Source organism: Hypanus sabinus, chromosome 7 (genome assembly GCF_030144855.1).
Source record: "Hypanus sabinus isolate sHypSab1 chromosome 7, sHypSab1.hap1, whole genome shotgun sequence".
NCBI classification, from domain to species: Eukaryota; Metazoa; Chordata; class Chondrichthyes; order Myliobatiformes; family Dasyatidae; genus Hypanus; species Hypanus sabinus.
This window is the reverse complement of record NC_082712.1, coordinates 37,744,769-37,769,382: the sequence shown is the minus strand read 5'-3', so window position 1 is coordinate 37,769,382 and position 24,614 is coordinate 37,744,769. Positions and strand designations below refer to the sequence as shown.

Genomic DNA, 24,614 nt, shown 5'->3' with positions numbered 1-24,614 from the left:
CTTATGTTTCTTTTAAAGCTCTCACCTGTCTGATGAAAGTCAAAAGATTCTGTGTTTGATACCCATTACTGTAATCAAGCCAGAAATGTACTTCTACAACTTGTGCAGTATTGGGTGGATTTAGCTCAGGTGTGAATTGTGGAACTACTCCAACAGGTGAAAAACCCATTTGACTCATCTTGAGCAAGTGCATTCCGACTTAACCCTATCCCACGTCCGGAGAGCCCTGCAATTTTCCTTACCAACACTAAAGCAGCAAACATTCAGATGCCTCAATAAAATCTGCTCTCTATTACAACCTTTGGTTGTATATTCCAAACCACAAACATTGACACTTCTGTTATTTTTTGTTAAATTCTTATTCTTTTTCCAGTTACCTTCATTCACTGCCATCTAATTTTAGACTTTTCTATCTATTCTTTACCTACATCCCTCATGACTTTACAATGCTTCTCTCCGATCTCCTCACAGCCTTGTCTGTGCAAAGGAAAACATACCCAGTTTCTGTAACTTAATTCAAGACTCCTCTCTAATTATCTTGATAAGTCTCTTCAACTCCTTTTTCAAAGCCTTTATACCTTTTCTAAAGTGTGATGCTCAGAACTGCACTCAACGCCAAACTCAAAAATTCCCTTTGAGTGAATAAACTCCTTTTGGGCTTCCAGCCAGTACAGGTATCAATTTTAGCCAACGTTTCAATGGCAAACTCTGCCATCTTCATCAGAGATGATGTCTGCTCATGTCTAGTCCAGTGGTATTTATACCCCTGTCATTCATCCCTCCTAATTGGTTCATCCTCATCCAGTCAGGTTTCTGCTGTCCTATCTTGTTTATAGTTGATTTCCAGTTCTTACTTAGAGTGAGACCTTTATCTTTGTTAGAATTCTTTTCCTCTAGTTCCATTTCAATGGCTTCCTTCACCAGGCAGTCCCAAAAGCCATTGGCACAGCACAGTAAACAAGATGGGAAACCTGATTGGATGAGGATTAACCAGTCAGGAGGGACAGACAACAGGGGTATAAATACAACCAGACTAGATATGCCCAGGTATCATCTCTGAAGAAGATGGCAGAATTTGTCATTGAAATATTGGTTAAAATTGATACCTGTACCTGGCTGGAAGCCCAAGAAAAGTTTATTTGTCATTTTCACCAGATCCTTTCTCCTTTTGAGTGTTCCTGTCTTTCATCTTAAAGCTCTGCTCTCGAGTACTTGACATTTCCAGCCTGGGAAGCTCACTATCTACTATATCTTTGTTTCTCATAATTTTATAAACACAGATTCTACAATTTTATAAACAAAGGCCCTGCAGCCTTTAACGCTCCAGAAAAAGATAATCCAAGTTCATGCAATGAACGTTTGTAGCCGTTTCTCTCTAAATCCAGGCAACATCCTGGTTAACCTCTTGCTACACCTTCTCCGAAGCCTGCGCATACTTCCTGTAATGTGTTGACCAGAAGTGCACTCGCTACACCAAATATGGCCTAACCAAAGGTTAACACAGCTGTAACATGGTTTCCTGAACTTTATACAATGCTCCAACCAGCAGACACAGGTGTGGCTTACTCCTTTATCATCCTGTCTACTTGTGTTGTCCGTTTCAGAGAGCTTTGGACTTGCACCCCAATATCTCCCTGAACATCATTGCTATTTATAATTCCTTGTTACATTTGAATCCTTGAACAACCTCCCTATCAACAACTCTGCCAGTTTTTATCTTGATTGTATTCTTATCGACCAATCTACATTATCATCTAAAACATTTGATATGTATATTTCAAACATCAGTGGCCCTACACTGATCCCTGCAGAATACCGTGGATCTCCAATCAGAGTTAACACCTTTTCACAACTACTATGGTCAAGCCAATTTTGAGTCCAATCTGTCAAGTCTCCGTTGGATCCAATGTGCCTAAACCTTCTGTATCAGCCTATCATGAAGGATCTTGTTAGTAGCTTTACCAAAGTTCAGGTAGATGATATCCACTGCCCTACCCTCAGCTTTGTCACCTCAACTCAATCATGTTTGTAAGCCATGAACTCCCCCACACACAGCTGTACTGATTATCCCTAATAAGTCTTTGCTTTCCGAATCCGAGTAGCTTATCCCTAATAATCTTCAATAATTTCCTTACTTCTAATGCAAAGCTCACAGGATTTCCTGGATTATCCCAATTGCCCTTATTAAACAGAGGAACAACATGGAGTTACTCTCCAGTCCTCTGTAACCTTGGTTGTGACGGAGGATACAAATATCTCTATAAAGGCTCCAGTAATCTTCTGCTCCCCTGAATAGCCTGGGTTAGATCCCATCAGAACCTGGGATAGATCCCATTAAACTCTTGGGATTTACCCACCTTAACATTCTTCACGAGACCCAACACCTCTTTAATTGATAACAATGTGCCTAATAACGTCCGTGTGCAGCTCTCTGATCTTGCTATCCTCCACGTCCCTCTCTTTAATCACTGCTGGTGCAAAGTACCCCGCCCACTACCTCTGGCTTTCGCCATAAATTCCCTCTTTTGTCCTTTTAAAAAGCTGCCAAAAGCCAAACACTCTGGCGTGCTTTGGTGCTGCCGCTGAGAACCACATTTAGAATAGATTTTGATCCATGTAACCTCTTCATTTCCCAGGTCTCTATACACGGGCCCAGTTTTGTAGTAGTTACCACATGCACATTTCCTGTTCCAGTCATCCGAGCTACATCAGTCCAAGTCTTCAAAATTACTGGTACACCCAAAGAGGCCTTGGTAAACAACTCATTATGTTGTTGTTGTTTTTTTTTAACAATGCAAATTGTATCGTGCATGTTTCAAAAATGAGTTGATGGTGTTATCTATTTCATAACCTGGGATTTCTTCAGAAACAGAGCTTGCAGTCCTACACTACTTCCAGCTAACTACTATTGTGCATGTGCAACAGCCTCATTAGTCAAAGTTTCGCACAACTACCTATCTTAGAATCAGGTTTATTATCACTGGCGTGTGTCGTGAGATTTGTCAGTGATGATAAACCTGACTCTAAGATGCAGTTACTGCATCTGCAAGTTCTGTTTTTCAAGAAACCCTAGACTATGAAGTAGGTAAACACCCTTGACTCACTTTTGAAATGTACATGGTACAATTTGCTTCTGAAAGTCAACATAATGAGTAGTTTGCCAAGTCCTCTTCAGGTGTACCAGTAATTTTGAAGATCTGAAGTAATGTAGCTCGGATGGCGGGAACAGGCTGGATCTGATGTTGGTAGCACTACTTGAAGCTGGTTCAAGAAGGGAATTTGCCACTCTTGAGGTAGTTGTAGGAGGCTGTTGCAGCCTCTGAGAGTGAGAGGTGACTTCAGTTCAGTATTTCCCGCTGCTGGGGCCCTCACCAAACTACAGTTTAAAAATGAGTCAGTGAGTGATGGTTTCAATTGGTTTGATGCTTGGGTTATTTTTTTACCATTTTAAAATTCTGACTCTATCTTTATTTTGTACATTAGCAATGTCTTTTGCCAAGGTAGCCAATGATTCCCTGCCAAGATTTTGTCACTGAACAAAGCTGAGGACGTTCTGTCATTAGAATCCTGTTGTAAGCCCAACCTTGTTCAGAGCAGTATTTGTCATGGGTGGAGTTCTGCATATTGGCGGTTAAATGAATATTCTGTGAACGTAACAGAAGGGTGTGTATTTTCTACTCATTGCTTTTGCCCAAATTCATTCCCTTGCCTTTTTCACGTTCAGCAGCAAATGGTACGTTTCCCCCAAAGATTCATTGTAACCAAGATTTGCAGTCAGCGCAACTGCTTTTCTAGGGGTCAAACTACCTTCCAGGGAAGAACGTTGCTCACTGGCCCACAAAGTCCTGTTTTGCCCACTTTATTTGCTTTTCTACAAACCTGAACCTCAGTGGGTTACTTTTGTGTGTTGGCGCCCTCCAGTGGTTGGTCACACAACCTGTTCCTCCTGGTCCCACCTTCCGACAAGATTAAAATAGAAATCGAATCAGGATGTGCTGAAAACATTCCTTTGTGAATTCTGTCCAACATTTTCTTTAACCTTGATTTCCCCAGAGCATGTTTGAGAGTCCTCAAGCTCGTCCCATCTCTTTGCACATCTGGTTTTGTCCCAGACTGAGAAGAAATCCACCTCAGCAGCCTCTGTATTCCATCGATGCAGCTTCCAGCACCTTGAATGAGATTCCAGCAGCAGACACATCCTTCCTTCCCCTAGCTAGCTACTTCTCTTATAAATGTTGTTCAACTCTAATGGTGTTCAGTTTCTCTTCTCCTCTTCAATGCTACATATCAGCTGGGTAGGTCCAGCATTCCCCGTCTCATCTCAGTAACAGCTCTGACTTGCATTTCCCAGTTTTACATGGCCCTCTCCCTTATGCGCCTTCTCCCTCCCCTTATTAATCTATTAACCTGACAGCTCTGTATAAAGTCTGATCACCTGGGTAACCATGCCACCCTATCAGAGATGATTCCATTATCCTACCCAACACTTCTCTTGGATCTGTAATTAACATGATTGTTTACTTTTTCTCATTGAGATGAAGAGTCCTTCAACTGAAACATTAACTGCTTCTCTATCCAGAGATGTCACCTGATCTGAGGGTTTGAAGTATTTTATGTTTTGATTTCAGATTTTCAGCGTTTGAAGTTTGTTTATTTTCAATTACTGACTGAAATTAAAGCCTGTTTACCAGACTTCAGCCTGATTGTGTGTGTGTGCTGGAGTGAGGCTGGATATAGAGTGATTGGGTCAGCCTGCCTCAGTACTTGACGGGGCTGTGCTGAGTGCTCTTCACTGCATGTACAGTGTGGGCCAGTTTTGCTCAGGCTCACAGTCTCCCTCAGTGCTTTGAGCGTATCCAGCAAGGCATTGGGGAAAAGATGGTGCTGAGAGATGATGGGGCTCTGGAGCTGTTTGGGATGGAGCTCAGTTAAGTTTGACTGGAAGGAGAGAGGCAAGCAAAAGTAACTGATCTAAGAGTTTGTCATGGAGACAGATTTTTAAAATGTTAGATATGAGGAAGTCTCTCCTCTGGTGGTAGTGACTGTGTGCTATCTACCTAGCAATGGATTCCAGGCTAGATCACAATACACGTGAAAACAGCTAGGAATGAAAAGAAGTTGTACTTGGGTTTGGATGTAGTAACTTTAACCTGGATTTCAGTTTTATGCCCAAGGAACTGGTATTTAATGAATGCTTGCCTGACCCCTATTTAACACAATGCAAATGAGATCCAATATACTGACCCTTCTGTCCTGATTTTGATACTGTTCAAGGTACAACAGCCCATCTCACTCACTGATAAACTTGCTGAGCACCAAATGATGAACTTTAAAAGTACCTTTTTTTAAGATCAAGACTGACCTGAGGCTGATCAGGCTCTGTGAACCTCGTGGCTCCAGAAAATGGAGGTTGTGTGTAGTGATGTCACTAAAGTTTGAAGTGATTTTATGCAACATGAAGGAAAAGGTGTTGAGTCATCCACATGCAAATTAAGCATTCTGTAATGATAGAGCTGGTGTCTTGTTTTAAATCCCATCTTAAATATTTCATATTGCAGATGCATTATTTGACAATCTGTCCCTTTAAAAAGAGAACAATTGTTCTTTGACAATGGGCTCTTTTCTGTGTATGAAGGCTCGTATAATGTAGATTAAGTGGCCAGTTTGTGACATGCACACTAAGTCTAAACTCCTATTTAGCTGACTTGCACATTCTCTGATTTCCTCGCACTGTAACTGTTAATCTGCAGTGTGTGCTGGAAGGCATGAGACAGCGCCCCCTAGAGGAAATCGTGCTAGAGATGGACATGTATATAAATATGAGAAGAAATCATTTCCTGGTGTGAGAACAAATCTACCAGTTTTGGATATGCGTCCAAAATGATATATTGCAGCTTTTAGAAGTATAAGTAGGTTATTCCAGCCACATCTTTCCTTTGCATATAATGTATTTTGCAGCACAAACTTCAAAGGTTTTGAGAAGGGTGAAGTGATGCAATTTGGTTGACAGGGCTTGGCCATGGGGGGGGGGGGGGAGGCGGAGAAAAGCATAGGACAAAGGCAGATTACAAGCAATTCTTTCTATTTTATAAATGACAAGTTGAAAGCTCTAAAACAGTTTTGCCAGTAAAAATTACTCATTAACTACAAATGGCTACAGGTATACCATATTAGCTGCAGCACAATTTTAGTGGATCATTTGTTAAAAGCAAATACAAAAGGTACAAAGGTACTTCATTGACAATAAAGAAAAGCCTTTTATAAAAAGAACAAGAACTTGTATATTCTGCTTATTACTTAAAAATTAGTACCAACTCATTAACGATTATGGACATGAGCACTCATTTGCACAATGAACTTTGAATGCCATTTAGAACATAGAAATCTACAGCACATTACAGGCTGTTCGGCCCACAATATTTTACCAACCATGTCGCCTACTCTAAAAACTGTCTAGAGTTACCCTATCCCGTAGTCCTCTGTTTTTCAAAGCTCCATGTACCTATCTAGGAGTGTCTTAAAAGACCCTATAGTACCCACCTCTACCACCTTCACCTGCAGTGCATTCCACACACCACCGCTCTATGTGGAGAAACTTAGCCTGACATCTCTGTACCTACTTCCAAGCACTTATGCCCCTCATGTTAGCCATTTCAACCCTAGGGAACAAGCCTGTGGCAGATCAAGCATCTGATATTTACCATCTGATTTCTGGTTTGCTGCACTGGCTAGCAGCTAACACTGGGGACTCTGAACCACCAGACTGAAGTAACTAATGAACATAACCTAACCTGTGAAACAAGTACGTCCTCCAAATATCCACAAAGGAAACCTCGTATACCCCTAGAGCAGGGATTCCCAACCTGGAGTCCACGGACCCTTTGGGTAATCATAGGGGTCCGTGGGAACCCCTGCTCTAGAGTAACAGATCATGAAATTGAAAATAATGGATTCAGGGTGCTGAATGAATTTTTTGTGTATCTATAAATATTTTAATATAAGTACCCCATGTTAATTCATAGTAAAAATTAACAAGTAAAGTTGTCATCATGGAAAATTTGATGCAAAATTGAGGCAGTTGTTTTTTAAGTAATGCAGATTTTCAGGAGAAGTGGGAGAAAGATACAGAGCTTAGAATCTCAAGAGCCAATATTGTAGGCTTCATAAGAAATGAGAGAACACTGAATTTCTGGAAAGAAATGGAGGAGTGTGATCACAAAGAATTCTGTGCATATGGTTAAGGTTTCTCATAAGGTAGCTTTGAGAAACATGGGGAGGTGACTGGTGCAAGAAGGTTCTGGACAGCTGAGTTTTCAAATGAGCGTTGACATGGTGAATCCAGAAACTCAGGAAAACCTGAGTGGTACAAGTGGCCCCAAGTAGGTTGAGGCGCAGGGGAGATGGATTTTGGTTCTAGGAGTAAAGTGTAGCTGAAACCATTCCACTCTGTCTTCTTGATTTTCAGTAAGGTAGAGCCTGATCTTTTGACCTCATGTCACCTTCCTGCAGATTCCTTGATAACTAAAAGCCTATGGATCTCTCTGCCAATTCTGAACCTTCATGGATAAAGAATCCCAAAGATTTATCATCCACTGATTTAAAAAAAAAGATTTTTTCTTGTATCTGTTCTGAATGGCTGACCCTTTACTTAGAGTCTCAATACCCCAGCCACAGGAATCATCATGCCTACATCTAAATAATCAAATTGCATTCGAATGTTTTACGTTTCAACAAGATTCCCCTTCAGTCTTAAACAAGGTCAATCTGCTGACTTTGTCATATGACGAAGTTGCAATCCAGTTATTAGTTTAGTGAGTAGTTGCTGCAATTCTTCTATCCCAAATAGGTTGTAACCAGATTTGCACTGTGTTGTAGATGTTGTATCACCAGCACCTTGTACAACTGTAGTGGGGTGACTTTACTCTGGAATTCAGATTCTCCTCCAGTAAGAGTTCAAAGGTTCATTTATTATCAAAGCATGTATACATATACAAGTCTGAGATTTGTCTTCTCCAAATAGCCATGAAACAAAGAAAGAACATGAAAATTGTTCAGAGAGAAGCCACAAACACCCCCACCCCTGTAAAAAAAAAGGATTCACCAAACCCCCCCCCCCCCCAAAGCCTCCTCCCCTTGCATAAAATGGAACAGGAACATCAACCCTCAAAGAAATATCCCCTCCCCCACACAAAAAACTAACAGAACACTAGCAGAACATCAACTCCTGAAAACCATCCCCTCACACAACAAAACAGAAAAGGAATGGGTGATTAAAAAAAAAACATGATATAAAAACCACAAGTCTGGAAAAAAGTCAACAGTTCATAAATGCGGTAGTCCAATTGATAAATGGAGAACCACAATACAATCTGCGATATCACCAACATACATCGAAAGAGAGGGACAACGCATGAGCCAGAGGGTCCCACCCACCTGTCACAGCGCAAGGCTGCTCGCAGACCCCTCTGTCGTCGATCGAAAATAAGGCAGTCAGCACTGAAGCTCTCGCTTGCCTTCTGTATTTGCTTTGATGTCTCTGTCTTCATCGACGCTTTAATCAGTAATTAATGAACAATTTAAATGGCAAAACAGAGTCGAACATCAAATTGCGCCCCGTTTCGAAGTTTCTTTGCATCAAAACTGTCCGAGTACACGCTTGCTTCCTGCAATCTTCTCTAAGTCAGCAGAGTACTGGATCGTTCAAACGATCTCCAAGCTGCAAATCGCAGACTCTGATGGTCCCAGAAGCACTTTTAAGATTAAAAGCTATTTTCAATCTCCAGGTGCTTAAAATCCAAGCAACCCACCCAAGTGTCATGATGAAGGTCCTCAGCCCAAAACATCAACTGTACATATTTTCATTTGCTATCTGGAAGATGTCGACTGAGGGGAGGGAGAGTTGTATGCTGGCGCCATCCATTTGCCTTCCTGATTGGGTAGTTTAGCACCTAGTGGTATGAATAGTAACTTTTCCACTTTCAGATGACCCATGCCCGTGTTCCTTTCCACTCCCACGAGCCCGCGCAGGTTCTCTCGCTTATCCGTCCATCCTCCAACTGGTTCCATTGGTCCTCCCTTACCTGTAAGCCCCCAACCCGGCACGGAATCCAGCTCTGCTCTCTCCCATGCCACCTCCAGCATCTCCTTCCCTGTGCGGCTGCAGCCAGTAACCCCGTGGCACGTGGGCCTGGTCTGTGCAACAATTGAGCTCCTCTACCGTCGGGCTCTCTCATGAACCAGTGAACCTGACTTGCAGTATTCTACATTACCAGTGTCCAACAGGGACTTGTGGTCACAAAAAAATGCCCAAGACAATTATTTGCACTGTTTGTTGGACTACCCACTGCCTCCGATGCCTTCCTCCTTGGGTGGCTGTAAGAAGCTTGCAGCATGGTATGCAACAGGTCCTGCTCCACTACTATCGAGCAGCTCGCTGATGGGACAGACGTGTAGTACTTGATGCTCTTAATATCTAGCAATGTCTTTGGATCGTGACAAAAAATGTAAATGACAAACAGTTCCACTTTTGTTTGAACCCAGAGAGGCCACTGCGACTGAGTGTACCAGCAACCTATGAGAAACCATTGCTGCCTACCGTGCTCTGCTCTTTCAGCAGTTTGATACTTCTTGCTTCATGCTCTTAATGTCTGCAGACTCTCGTGTCTCCGGACTGTCTTCCTAATTCATTGTTTTAGCTGTGCAATGACTTTGACTTGTGTCAAAGATGCACAGGTCCGTCTGAAACTTTCCAAGCCTTTCAATTTCTCATCACTTTAAGAAATGATCCACTTTACTATTTGTAGCCAAGTACATTCACTCTGTGAGTCAATGTGCTGGCAACTATGCTGGGTGCGAGAGGATGGTGAGATTACAGTCATCTAGTTTGGATCAATGGTGATGTCAAGGAGGACAATGGAATCAGTGGAGAGTCTGGAAGACTGTGGTCTTAAACTTGCCATTGTTTTATGTAATGTATCCAGGTGATGTTGAAGTGTTATGTTTACAGCAAAGGAGGTGAGATGGTGTGACTCCTGTTGATAAAGCTGAGAGGCATCTGTTCAAACACAAGCAGGCAAGATTCCAGGTGATGTCAGCACTGGGTAGCATGTTGAGAAGAAATGGGATCCTAAGGGTGCCAACTTTTTGAGGCATTGCTCCTCGAAGATGTCCTGAATACTACAGAGGCTAGTGCTAGGGTTAGAGCTGACTAAATTTACAACTCTATGCAGCATATTTCAATCCTGTGCACTGCGACGCACCCCCCCCCCCCACCCCCCACCCCACCCATACTAGTCAGTGATGCAGCCAGTTGGAATACCTTCCAGGGTACACCTGCAGAAATTTGTGAGTGTCTGGTGACACACCAAATCTTCTCAAACTCCCAATGAAAAGTAGCTGCTGTCATACCTCCTTTATAGCTGCATCCGTATGGTGGGCTATAGATCCTCAGAGATATTGATTCCCAGGAACTTGAAGCTGCTCACCCTTTCCATTTCTGATCCACTTATGAGGACTGGTGTGTGTTTCCTTTTCTGAAGTCCGCAATCAGTTCTTCGGTCTTACTGACAGCGAGCGTGAGCTTGCTCTTGCAACATCCCTCAAGTAGCTGATATTTCTCACTCCTTTATGCCCTCCCATCACTCTCTGAAATTCCACTAGCAATAGTTGTGTCAGCAACAAATTTAGAGATGGCATTTGAGCTGGGCCTCGCCACACGGTCACGGGTGTATAGAGAGTGGAGCAGTGGGCTAAATGCACATCCCTGAGGTGCTGGTCTTCACCAGACATCCCAACTGTGCTTCTAAAAGGATGAATCACTAATATCTTGCAGCAATCTTTAACCAGTTACCCATAAATAAAATATGAATACATCAATTGTATATGTGGAGTGTAATTTTATGTACTTTGTTCCAGCTTGTACCTGTTCAAACTCGGCATAGCACCTCAAATCCAAGACTTGCTGGGAAAGGTGGATTTTACAGGTAAATCTCTTGTTCCCTCTGTAAACTGGAAAGGCTTTATTAAATTCTGATTGAATTAATTTCTTTGATTATATTCTCAGAGCATTAAGAAATTGTTTGAAATGATGATTTTGCCTGACTAACTGTAATTGTACTTTTCTTTCAGAGGAAGAGATAAGTAACATGCGCAAAGAGCTGGAGAAGTATGGAATTCAGATGCCTGCATTCAGCAAGATTGGTGGAATTCTGGCAAACGAACTTTCAGTAGATGAAGCTGCATGTACGTGTGTGTTTTTAAATGCTGCCCCGTAATAACTGGCATATATTTTTTAAAAAGGATGGAAGCTTACTTTTTTTTTAAAGTACACAGGAAGCATCTAGCAATTCAGGCCGTATCTGTGGTAAAAGAAGTTAGTTAATTTTCAAGTTATGATGGAAAATATCAAGCTGAAACGTTAATTGAATTCCTCTTTCAACAGATGCTATCTGACCTGCTGAGTGTTTCCAAGTATTTTGAGTTCTTTTAATATAGGCATACTTTACATTGAGAACTATGAACAATAAGCCTGCTGCTAAATTTTCTCTACCTCTGAAAGATTAATCAGATTATTTTCGTTGCAGAATGTCTCACAAATAAATTAAGTTGCAGTAAGGTGCAAAGACATTTAATATCCAATATTGGATTCAATTAATTCAGATATTTTTCAGCTTGCTCTAAGAATTGTCAGCATCTTTTAACGGAGTTTGGAGTTCAAAATTCAGGAGTTTGCAAGTACATTGGAACAGCTTTATCCTATTTTGAGCATGTTTCATTTTTACTGTGTTTCCTTCCCCAGTGCATGCTGCAGTAATTGCCATCAATGAAGCAATATCTCACAGGGTCGCAGAGGAGACCATGAAGGCTTTAGCCAACCCAAATGCTGTTTTAAGTAATTTAGAAAACAATTTCGCCCAAGATTATCAAGAGAAATTATTTGAGGCCCAGCAAATGAAGCAAGAGGGTGCTAAAAGCAAGGTAGGATATCCTGTTCCACTGTTACTATAAATGTCTTTTTTGGAATTAGTAATTTCTAACAAATAGCTTTCCTTTGGGTGGAAATTAAAGTTTAACTGCCAAATTTTAATCTTTAGGTTCCCCCCTTTGAATAACAAAGGTAATATACAATTCACTATTTCAAAAAAAAAGAGGGTGAATAATTGCATTTCTTGTTTAAGTAAGTTACAAATTTAACTTTTTAGTCACATACATCACCTATTTGAACAAGATGTGTAATTATTCACCCTTGCTTTTTATAATCACTTTCACTTTATGAAGCACTGAAGAAATGGGAAAATTAGCAATTTTAACAGCTGGCAAATTATATCATTCAGCCTTTGTGCATTCCTATTAGATGCCTGATAACTGTGCATTTACTAATTTCCTCAAGAATATGATTTCTGCCTTCCTGTTTTTGGAAAAAAAACTAGCATAGAGAGTGCACCACCTAATATAAATTAATTCTAGGTACTCCAGATTATCATGGGGATTGCTGAGTTAATGATCTAATCTATTAGTCTTGGCATCCCATGTACTCAATAATGAAATAGTGTGCGACTATGGAAAATAGATGATAGAAGTCGTGAGGGGTGAGGAGAATTGTAAGTTACTGAGATTTCAAGGTGATTTAGACAAACTGATTGCATACAGTGCTTCATTTCCAGGATTTCTCTGACATTTCATACTTTCCTTGATTCCCTGAACTTCCAAATATTCATCTTTGTTTTTAGATGTTCCCAATGATCTGGCCTCCACAACCTCCTGGGGTAGAGAATGCCAGAGATTCACTACCCATGGAAGAAATAGTTCCTGTACACTTCAGTTTAAGTGTATATGCTTTGATCTCATAACTATGTCACTTCATTTGAGATCTGACATCTGCCAACCCCACCCACAAAGGATCTTCAGTCAGATTGCTGTTCATCCTGATGTAAGGTCTCGGCCCAAAACGTTGGCTGTTTAACCTTTTCCATAGACGCTGTCTGACCTGTTGAGTTCCTCCAGCATTGTGTGTGTGTTGCTTGGATTTCCAGCATCTGTAGGTTGTCTCACCTTTGTTACCACTCATTCTCCTAAGCTTCAAACAAAAATCTAATTTTTTTTAGCAACTTGTGCTGGGTCAATGCTCTCATCCAATGAATTAGCCTGTTGAATCTTGGAGTGCCTCTGATCTCTAAATATCCTTTCTTAAATAAATTGACCAAAATTCTGTAAAGTACTCCAGCTGTGCCCTTGTAGGCACCTGTAGAATTGTAATAATGCATCTCTTTCTAAAACCCAATCCTTTAACAGTCAAGACCAACATGTGATTTACACTTTCTTGATAGCCAACCTTTGGCAGTCCACATATAAGCTAGTACAGAAAGCTGTACAGGCAAGATTGCTGAATGTATTTTAAATTGGATAGATACCTTCAGAAGGGGCACGGAACAACCATGGTCATCCTGAAAGGCAGAACAAATTTGATGGACTGAAATAGTCTTATTTCTGTTCCTGTTTTCCGTGATTCTGTGAAGACATGCATTTTCACTCATTCCACCCATTCCCTTGAAATGTTCAGAGTGTTACTGACTTAAGCATCATGGGTTTTGGGTTATATTTGATTCTCTTTTGTATGTAAAACAAGAAATACACAATAAACAAACTGATGAACTGAATTTGGATTGTCAATTTGAGTACTTTAACTTTTGATTAGAATATAAAAAGTTCTGGAGATAAAAAAGCTATTCTTTAAAAAATATGCTGAGCAACATACACAAAATGCTGGAAGAACTCAACAGGCAACTCAACATCTGTGGAAGAGAGTAAACAGCTGACGCTTTGGGCCAAGACCCTTGATCAGGACTGGTGCATATTTGCAGTTAAATATGCTAATATGTATTAACTGCAGAATGCATTTTGGGGTCTCTCTGAAACAAGAATCTCAGATCCACAGGAGAATTCTAATTCTATAAGCTGCCATTAATGGATTCTGCTTTCTGATTCTGGGTTCCAGAGTGATTCTATCATTGCAGAAGAGAGGGATGTATATGAGGAACTACTGACTCGCATGGAAATTCAAGATAATGTCAATAAAGTCAATGGTGAGTTGATAATTTGTCCTTAATCCCATGCCTATATATAGTGTTGTTTTGCCTGTTTCAATACATACACATCAGTTGTATTTTATTAATAAAATATGGAGGTGACTTGTAGTTTTGTGGGTAATTCAATATTGAAAATGTACATATTTGGCACGGAAGACCCATTAGAGACAGAATGGTATGAAATTGTCTTGAGTTTCATTCTTGCAATGAATTCTCTTCTGTAAATATACTTGGATATCAAGGCATAAAACCCTTTTACAAGATATTCAGGAAATTATGTTCAGTTGTATGTGGCTTAAAAGATAGCTCAAATTGTATTTTCATTATAATTGGCTCATGCATATATCCTTACAGAATTATTAATAAGTCATTATTTAGAATCACAGTAATAACACAGCTACTTAATTTCAGAAATTGATGTGAAATAAATCTGCCCTAGCCAGGAACTTTTCATTTAGTTTACTGTACTGTTGGGTTTGATATCCATGTTCTTCACAGCTAAAAACAAATTGCTGTACAACTGGATTGAATAATTTGTGGTTCTGTAGGCCTTTTCCAGTCTTTGGTTTAGTTACTTGTGAACCTTGGCTTTTCCTCCCTTCCCCCTGCAGTATGTTTGCACCAAATGTACATACAAGTTCCTATTTACAAACTATCGTATAATCTTTCATTCCCTAGTAAATAAAGCTCTGCAGAGGGTGAATGATGCCCTGGAGAAACAGGATGAGAAAGATTTACTGTCTGGTCTACAGGACCCTTCATTAAATCTTGTGACCGTGTACGAGGAGCACGCACCATGGTATCTATCATGTCTTCATTCTCAAAGACAACAGAAATTACAGGTAGCGTGAAGTTTAGACTCTAAGTACAATATTCAAAATGATCTGGTTCACTATTTATTTATGTGTTTACAAGTTTATTTTCTGTTTGTTGATCAGTGTTAATTGTATTTTAACAAAAAGTTGAAATACAGTGAAACCTGGCCTCACCACAGCCTATCTGAAAACGATCCAACTTAAAACATTTTTCATACCCAGCCTTCAAACTCCTGCAGAATACTAAGCAGTGACGTGTGCTTGCGTATACTTGTGTAAGCTTCTCTTTGACACGGAGTCAGACTCTATAACCAAGACTGGTCTTCCACATCTGAGTTATCTTCACCCACCCCCACGGTAGTTGTCACCACCTGAATGTGGCACCAAGGCCAACTTGAATGCACTGCTTAGGAAGCTACTCCCTGATTTTAGGCCATACCCTCCCTGAAAAGATAAGAACTCCTCACTGCAGTCGGTTGACATAAAAATAGGCACTCAGCAAAGCACACTCCATTTAGGCAATACCCACATTGGATTCCCTTGCCAATTCTTACACCCTGACAGAAGCATCAAGTCAAACATGACAACACTAAAAACACACCCCAAGCCTATGTGAAGTCTCTCATAATCCCTGTGGGCAAGTGTTTTATTTATGAATTCTGCAGGAAATGGTCATTACTAACAGGGCCAGCATTTATTGCCTACCCCTAGTTTCCTTTGAGAAGCTGGGATGTTGTTTTGAGTCCATGGTTTTTGCTGTATTCCGTGCTTTCAGCTGTCCTTTAATATCATGTCATGTCAAGGTGCAGGTAGGCTGAGATGGGGTAGTTAGTCAAGTTGCGTTCTACTGTCCTGAATCCAAGAGTATGAACCCAAAAGTCAGCAATTCCCTTTCACCCCCCCCCCCCCAATCACAGACTGACCATAAGACAAAGGAGCAGAATTAGGCCATTGGGCCCATCGAGTCTGCTCTGCCATTTCATCATGAGTGATCTACTATCCCTGTCAACCCCTTTCTCATGCCTACTCCCTGTAACCTTTGATGCCCAGACTAATCAAGATCCTATCTACATCTGCTTTAAGTAACCTGGCTTTGCCTCTGTAGCAATGAATTCTACAGATTTGCCACTCTTTGACAGGAGAAATTCTAACGGGACAACCATCTGTTGCTCGTTCCACTGAGTTCTTGCTCCACATTCCAGCATTTTGTGTCTACATTCTTCTCTTCATTGAAATTAAACGTTGAAATAAGTGCCTCAGAAATTCCCGGAAAGGCAACTGCTGGTTCCGTTTGTCTAAAAAGTAAATGTTATAAAATGTGCATTGTCCACCTAAAACATTGTCTTTTTGATTTTTCCCCAGGAAGAGGGTTTTTCTGGTATGCTTAGCAAAAACGATCTTCAATCTGGTGTCACCTGTTCCAATGACCAGGCCAGAGCCCATAAACTAAGTAAGTTTAATTGTGCCTTGATCCTGTATAGACTTATAATTTTATTTTATCAAGGGACTGTCACTTGAGAGTGAAAGTGAACAATGGTTCTCCTTCGTCTTTCAAAAGTTGGCATTGCTTTGGCTTGGGGTGGTTGATGCGTGATGGGAAGGTGGCAAATTTCAGTGGGGTTTGGAAGAGGGTTACTAAAATCATTCCAAGAACAAGGGATTGCCACTACAAGATTTGACTGAAGGTGCCAGGGTTATTTTCCTCTCAGCCAAGAATGTTGAGAGGAGATTTGATGGATACTAGATGATGACCAGTTAAGACCATAAGACATGGGAGCAGAATTAGGCCTTCTGGCCCATAGTATCTGCTCCACAGGTAGGGTTAAGGTAGAGTAAATAGAGATGCTTCTCCCAGAGCTGGATGGTTCAACTTGGGTTGTCCAAATTAAATAGTTCATTAGGATTTGGATGAATTAAACAGAAGAACTTCTGTGCAGAGTCTGGGAATAATCTGGATATTTCAGTGGGTGATTGAAACCATTGCGGCTTTCAGAAAGCTAGTTGAGTAGATACCAGCCGGAAGTTGATTTTCAGGGTTACAGGATACCAGGGTGGAGATGGGAATGAGCCAGCTCACACTCGGGGCTCCTGGGCCATAAAAATCTAGCATTGCTGGAAAGGGTGTGCACAGTTCTGCTGATGGACGTATCTCATTTTATTGCATCACAATCCTGTTGTAGTAAATTCTGCAGCTAATGACTTTGTTTCTACTTATTTACAAAGAGCTTGAAGCTGTCGAAACAATAAATTCTGCTATTCGCAGTAACGATGCAGCGCGAACCGTGAACGCGCTGATGCTGCCAGAGGCTCAGCTGCCGGCTGTATACCCTCACATGGCCGAGTTGTATCAGGTGGAGCTGGCCAACCTACAGCGGCAGAATCCAGAGGTAAATGATTGTCATTAAAATGAGAGCTTGCAAAATCGGATGTGAAGTGTTTTGGCTCAGATATTCCTTATCCTCTGCCACAAGCTGTCTCATAGTGATTCTTCCCATTGTCACATCATGCACGGCTTTTTAAGGTAACTAGGTTGAGATTTTGAGCACTGTTGTGGAGGAAGTTGCTGAAAACTGAGCATGCTTTTAGTAAGAATGCTGTTTGCACTAAGACGGTCATCAGTGTAGCGGAGAAAGTGGTACTGGTGTAGCTTTTGAATATGGGCTGTTCCACACAGCAAACAAAAAAGCAAAGGTAGCCAGTGCCCATGTGTATGGTAAAGGATGAATAAATAATCTGAGGAGAGGAGGAGCCCCAGGGAGTATATCCTTCCTCAGTGATGGAAAAGCCCAGCACGCAGCTGCAGAAGACAAAGCTGAACATAAAAAGTAATCGCTCACTTACTCAAGAGGCCCCCATTTCCACAGAAGTTGGTCATTTGTCCAGTTCAATTCATTTCGTGTGACCAGAATCAGAATCGGGTTTATTATCACCGGCGTGTGTCATGAAATTTGTTAACTTAGCAGCAACAGTTCAATGCAATGCATAAAACAGAAGCAAGAAATAATAATAATAATAATAAATAAATCAATTACAGTATACATATATTGAATAGATTAAAAATTGTGCAAAAAGCAGAAATAATTTTTTTTTAAAGTGAGGTAGTATTCCTAAATGAACCTTTAGGAATAAGATGGCAGAGGGAAGAAGCTGTTCCTGAATCGCTGAGTGTGTGCCTTCAGGCTTCTGTACCTCCTACCTGATGGTAACAGTGAGAAAAGGGCATGCCCTGGGTGCTGGAGGTCCTTAATAATGGACACTGCCTTTCTGAGACACCACTCCTTGAATGTGTCCTGTGTACTTTGTAGGCTAGTACCCAAGATGGAGCTGACTAAATTTACAACCCTCTGCAGCTTCTTTCAAACGCTACCACAGCTGTAGATCGTACTGCCTTCCTCACCAAACAGGTATTTCATGTTCAGCCACGTCGACAGCCAAGTCATTCCAGTACATTCGCAATAGTGGCATTAACTTGCCAGTGCAGAATTTTGCCCAAGATTGTCCAAAAGACATCCAGTCTGGTCAACAGTGCAATCCACTCATAACACGTGCAGTTTCATTGTGTTAAGTAGTATCAGATCGGTATTGCGTGTTCACTGGAGATTCAGTAGGCCCTCCGCTTCCAGTGACTGCAGACGTCATTGCCACCTTGGTGCAGATGTGAAATGAGAGTGAATATCTTCAGAAGAAAGGGCAGCACATAATCCTGCAGACCCTTTAAGCAGGGACTCCCGCTTGCTCCAGATTTCAAAATAATTAAATCTCAAAGAAAATAACGCCAGACTTAATACTGAAATTTGTTGCCAGTCATGTCTTTGTTTCTATTATCACTTTTCTGTTGGCCACTTTGCAGGGGAAGCTGATGCACGAAGAGCTTGCTATTGCAGTGGAGATGTTATCGGCAGTGGCTAAACTGAATGATGCACTGGACCTGAATGACATTCAGGCTGTGATACAGCACCTCACCAGCCCATCTATCGGAGTTAGCAACCTGCAAGATGCAAACACCCAGCGGTAGGTTACTCCAAGGGATAATTGTCTGTCCGCTCTTTTCAGACTCTGCTGTGTTCACAGAGGTCTCACATTGAAGATGTGGCTCAATGTGACTGCACACACAGTGATAAATGATCCGGAAGCAAATAACAAGGGGTAAGGAAGTAGAGTGTAAGGCACTTCTTCTTGGAAGCAAACACAACAAAGCGACATTAAATCTTAAAGTTACTTGCCATGTAACTCTGATAAGGTAAAACTCAAATAATACACCACCCTTAGGATTTTGGTGCTGGGCCAGCATATCTTCTGGACTTTTGGATGTTACTACTATTAATAACAAAACCCAAATTTATTTCACTTTTTGTACATCTCATATAGTGGTGTAACCAATTTGCCAGGTAACCTGTTATTTGTAAGGGAGTAGGAAATGTGCAAGTCCTCCAGGTAGTATCTCCAGCCACTAACCTATCCCTAGTTCCTGACCCCTGGAATTGCTGACCTTAACCCTAACTTATTTGAATATTTCTGTGCATTTGCTAACAGAGCTGCAAGTATATTGTACACACTGAAATATATTATAGATTTGGGAGTATTCAGAAAGAAACTGTCTTGCCATTATTAGTTTAATTAGTTAGTTCATGTTTGCAATATTCACACAAGGACAACTTCTATCCTGCTTTTAAACTTTTGAATGGATCCTGTATGCTTAAGATAAACTCTTGATCTCCCAATCTACCTCATTGTGGTTGTCCTTGTACTTTATTTCTTTACCTGCACTGCATTTTCTCTGTAACTGCAATGATATATTCTATATTTTAGTTTCCTCTTTACCATTTTGTGCTCTTCTTAGCCTGATCTGCCTATTATTTTTGGTATGTGTGGTAAGAATCTAATGTTATCGCTTTCTGGGGTATTTGGTCATATCACTAACTTTTTCCAGAGTAGTTTGATTAGCTACTATAACTTAAATTATTTACGATCAAATATCTGTTACTTCTGTGTCTGTTCTAAATATTTTTAAACTTTGGGCTACAAACATCTGAGTACTCAATTTTCACTGTTCAAATATTTGTTCAGAATTGCTTCCTTTTCCCATAACTATGAGCATTGAATTTAAGTGCGCTGAAAAATCAAGTTTTCTGGCTTTTCTCCCCAATTCATATATATTTACACATAAACTGTTTAGATGCTTGCAAATTCTTTTGATTTCTGGTTGATCAGTTTAAACTTTGCTCTTAAATTCCAAATACTCATTTGGTAAGACTTCAGATAACATTTCAAAATGGTGTGGCTGAAAAATGCTGCCTCTGTGTTTACGCTGTTATCTCATCTGTCGTGACTGATTATTCATCTATGAGGCATATTGCTTCCTTCCGAGTTTCCAGCGCCAGCTGCTTCCAGACTGTGTGCAATAATCTGCACAGCTTGGGCGTAATGTGCCCTTGCATATAGAATGGAGATAAAAATAGCTGATGCTGATGTTTGACCTTCCACTTCAAAGTTGGGAAAGCATCCCTTGAAAGGGAGCTGGAGTGGAGGGGGGGAAAGGAGGCTCGAGTGGTAGGGAGAAGGATGGTTGTGGCACGAAGTGTTAAGAAAATGCTCATGGAAGTGTATTATTTTAAACACAGAAGGTGATCTGGGTCCATGGTGAATAAAGGATCTAATGGAAGGGGGGCAACCAAAAGGAGCAGAGTGAGGTAGAAGATGTGGCTGAAGGAATATTTAATTAAGTGAGACATGGATATAAATATCTCAACTGTGATGTTTTGACATTGTAAGTCAGTGAGAGACGTTGGTGGTAAAGATTGGTGCTAAGATATTTAGAATTGTGGTGGGGAGCTGTGAGGGATTGTTCGAGAAATTGATAAGCAGAGTTTTTGAATAGACTGGACCTGTTGAGTCGTGTCACTGACTGCACTCTGTGTGTTTACAGGAATAAGCTGACCTTTTACACCTGAGATCTGCTCTAAGTGCTTTCACTGGTTTGTGAGAGTGATGTCAAGAATATGTGATGTGCAGTTGCCTGGAATGTTTAGCATCAAGAGGAAGGCTGCTAACTTGCTGCTTGTGTTGTATAGTAATTTGTTTCTTGCATTGAGTGGTTTAATGCATTTTTAATTGAGGAAAGAGCAAGGGAGAGCTCTAATTGAAACCATCGAGACCTGGGGCCAAAAGCCATCAGAACTCTGATTCATTGTTGAAGTGTTTGACAGCCAGAGTGAGTAGCTCTGAAGAGGGATGGAGTCCATCAGAAAGGCATAATGTTTTGGAGGCCAGAGTGGTTCCTCTTCTTCACTTTGAGAATTTGGAGGAAGTTGACTTGATTTTAACAGGAAGCCTGACATCAGGGAACTGTGAAATTTTTTTAAAAATGCAGATGCTAGAAATCTAAAATAAAACCTGGAAATGCTCTGCAGGTCAGGCTGCGTCAGAGGGAAGAGAGGCAGAGTTAAAGTTCCTTTGTCAAAACTAGGAAGGCAACAAATGAAGCTTGTAAAGCCACAAAGAGGCTGAGGGCGAGGGAGGGGAATGTCCCCAATGTGGTGATACTGGAGTGATCCCACAGAGTGGTGAGGGAATCAGGAAAATGGGTCAGAGTGGGCTGAGAGTGAGGTTACAGCAGTAAGTCTGAAAAGTCAGTGTTCCAGTAAAAACTGAGAACAAGAGTATTGTGGGTGAGGACAATCATAGCATCATATTTTTGGGATGGATGCTGCTCAGATAGGAAAGAAAGGATCTAATAGAAACATTGTAGGTATGAAGAAAATTGAATGAAACAGTGAGAAAGTACTGCAACAGGAGAATGTCACAGTGCATGCGGACAAGAAAGATGATGTGCTTTCTCTCTGTTTCTTTAAATAAAGTGATATGTGCCCAGCAATCTACAGTTGCGTCTTTAACCTAAAATGAAGCGTAAATTAGAGGAAGTGAAAGCTGCTGGGTCCAATTGTGGTTATAAGCAGTAGGAAGTATTTAGGCCAATGAATGTGATAGGGGAACGTTGTGATGGTGATTCATGCAGTCCAAGAACCAACGTAAATGCTGCTGCATTTTCAACTTGACAGCATTTTCCTTAGTTTGCTGACCACTCTGATAACAATATCACACTTTCTGTGAGTTGTGGTGCTTGGAAGGCATTTTTCTTGTCCAATTTTGATGTGAATGCAGTGAGCCACAGGGCTGGATTAGCACAGCAATGTCACTCTTCTAGCTGCTGGAAGTGCTGATGCCTTGTGTGGTATTACTTTTGATTTCTTTCTTCCGTCGAAGTAACTGTCACCAGACTATGCCTTAGCCAGAAAGTGCATAGCAGCACCTCTGCTCTATCTGCAAAAAGTGGAAATTCACCAAAGCCAACTATTCTTATTTCTATCCCCATTCCCATTCCAACATGTCAGCCCATGGCCTCCGCTCTCCCATGATGAGATCACTCTCAGGTTGGAGGAGCAACACCTCGTATTCCATCTAGGCAGCCTCCAACCTGGAGGCATGAACATCAATTACATCTGGTATTTTGTTCTTCTCCCCTTCCTTCCTCCTTTAATTTCCTTCTCTGGCCTCTTAAACCTTCTCCTCAACTGCCTGTGACCTCCTCTTTCCCTTTCTCCTTCTCTCCAATCAGATTTCTTCAGCCCTTTGCCTTTTCCACCTGTCACCTCAGACCTTCTCACTCCATTCCCTTCCCCACCATCTTACTCTGGCATCTTCCCCCTTTCTTTCCGGTTCTGTTGACGGGCCTCAGTCCAAAATGGCAACTGTTTGTTTATTTCCACGGCTGCCGCCTTCCCTGCTGAACCCTTCAGCATCCTGTGTGTGCTGCACGGTGCATGAGAGTTAACATGTTGTTTAAAGAAGTGTGAATGCTGCAAACACAACATAGTAAAAGCATTTTTCTGTCTATCTGGCATATATTAAGAGAAACTGTTAAATTGTTTAAATATTTCATTAGAAACCTGATCAAAAGTCATTTCAGTGATAATTGTATACCTTGTTTCCTCCCTCTTGTGTCCTTTCCTATATCCAGTCACAATTATTTCCCAGTTATTCCGCTTAACTACCCAAATCCACCCCAACCTTCTCTGCATCTTAAAACAAATTTTACCAAGATTTTCCTGATTAAATGCCATCTTCGTAAACTTCTAATTCTCTTTACAAAGATGCTGGCCTGCTGGGTATTTCCAACAATTTCCATTCTTCATTATGTAGTCAATCGATGTGCATACCATTAGAAATATTTGGTGAATAAAAGGGGCATAGACAGCAAACTGGGAAGCAATTGTAACAGGATATAGTGAAGGACACAAGAGGGAGGAAGCAAAGGATACAAACATGTGGAGACAAATTATCACTGAAATTACTTTTGATCTCGTTTCTAATGGAAGTCTTATTCCCAAGGCCCAGGAATTAAGAAGTAGAGGGCGTAGGTTTGTGGTAGGGGGAGAGATTTAATAGAAACTAAGGTGCTACTTTTTGACCCACAGAGTGTCCAGTATGTGGAATGCACTATCAAAGGAAATGGTTGAGGAATGTACATTAATAATGTTTCAAAGACACTTGGACAGGTATATGGATAGGAAAGGCTTGGAGAGATGTGAGCCAAATGTAGATAAATAGGAAATGCTTAGATGGGAATTTTGGTCGGCAGGTATGAATTGCGCTGTAGGGCCTGTTTCCACACACTGTAAGACTTGCATTATTTTATCATCTGCTTCTTAACTTTTTTAATTTTAATACTTATTCTGACTTAAAATACTAACATTAGTACTACTTCAAAAATATTAGAGAATTCTTTGTTCAGTTCCATGTATAGAATATCAGAGTTGTTTATTTTCTGATCTGTGATGTCACTGCACAGTGATAAATACAGATCTCATTGAAAGTCCTATTTTATTCAGTGCTATTACATCGACTGTCTAAAAGCACAGGTGAAAGGGAGAAAGTTACCCTGGGATGCAATATTTTTCTGCAGTCATCATGAACTGCTTGATGCCATCAATCGGTTCTCATATGGTAACTCTTTCATTCCCAGAATTATTCTTATGAACCTCCTCTGAGACCGCTCCAATGTCAGCGCATAAGGGGCTCACAATATTCTCAGTGAGGCCTGACCAGTGCCTTATAAAGCCTTAACATTATATCCTGGCTTTTCTAGTCTAGTCGTCTCAAAATGAATACTAACGTTGCCTTTGCCTTCTTCACCCTAAGCCCCTAAGATTTAGCAGTCTCCTCTGCCATTTCATCATGGCTGATCCAATTTTCCTCTCACCCCCAAACTCCTGTCTTCTCCCCGAATCTCTTCATGCCCTGACCAATCAAGAACTCTCTGATACACCACTGAGTCAACCTGCAAATTAATCTCTAGGGCAGGGGTTCCCAACCTTTTTTATGCCATGGACCAATGCCATTAAGCAAGGGGTCTGTGGGAAATTAACCTTCATTGTAGTGATACAGCAGAGAAACAAGCCCTTTGAACCTTCACAGGCCTTTGGACTATGTTTCTGATTTTTTTTTTCCAAATCTGAATATTGTTCTCTTGCTTTAAATTTTGTGTTTCCAAAAAAAGCTAAAAAAAACTGTTCATCTACTCCAATCAAATAATATAAATCCTTCCTGAGTTGTTTCCGCTGTAGACAATATTTCTCATGTTTGGATTTGTACACAAACCGTCGCAGCTGAGAGTTAAAGGTGTGAGCTTGAAGGAGTAAAACAGTTTCCTGGATTG

At 40.9% G+C, this 24,614-nt stretch overlaps 1 protein-coding gene across 2 annotated transcripts in view; it reads left to right on the top strand.

The window, feature by feature from the left end:
• The window catches only part of iqgap2 (IQ motif containing GTPase activating protein 2), a 282,888-nt gene that overhangs the window by 149,107 nt on the left and 109,167 nt on the right, over positions 1–24,614 (top strand). For both annotated transcript variants that reach the window (XM_059974514.1, XM_059974515.1), the window contains 8 exons: positions 10,915–10,982; positions 11,128–11,241; positions 11,798–11,976; positions 13,994–14,081; positions 14,763–14,926; positions 16,262–16,349; positions 17,123–17,286; positions 18,750–18,910. In XM_059974514.1, the coding sequence (XP_059830497.1) occupies positions 10,915–10,982; positions 11,128–11,241; positions 11,798–11,976; positions 13,994–14,081; positions 14,763–14,926; positions 16,262–16,349; positions 17,123–17,286; positions 18,750–18,910 (1,026 nt within the window). The remainder of the gene's footprint in view (positions 1–10,914; positions 10,983–11,127; positions 11,242–11,797; positions 11,977–13,993; positions 14,082–14,762; positions 14,927–16,261; positions 16,350–17,122; positions 17,287–18,749; positions 18,911–24,614) is intronic.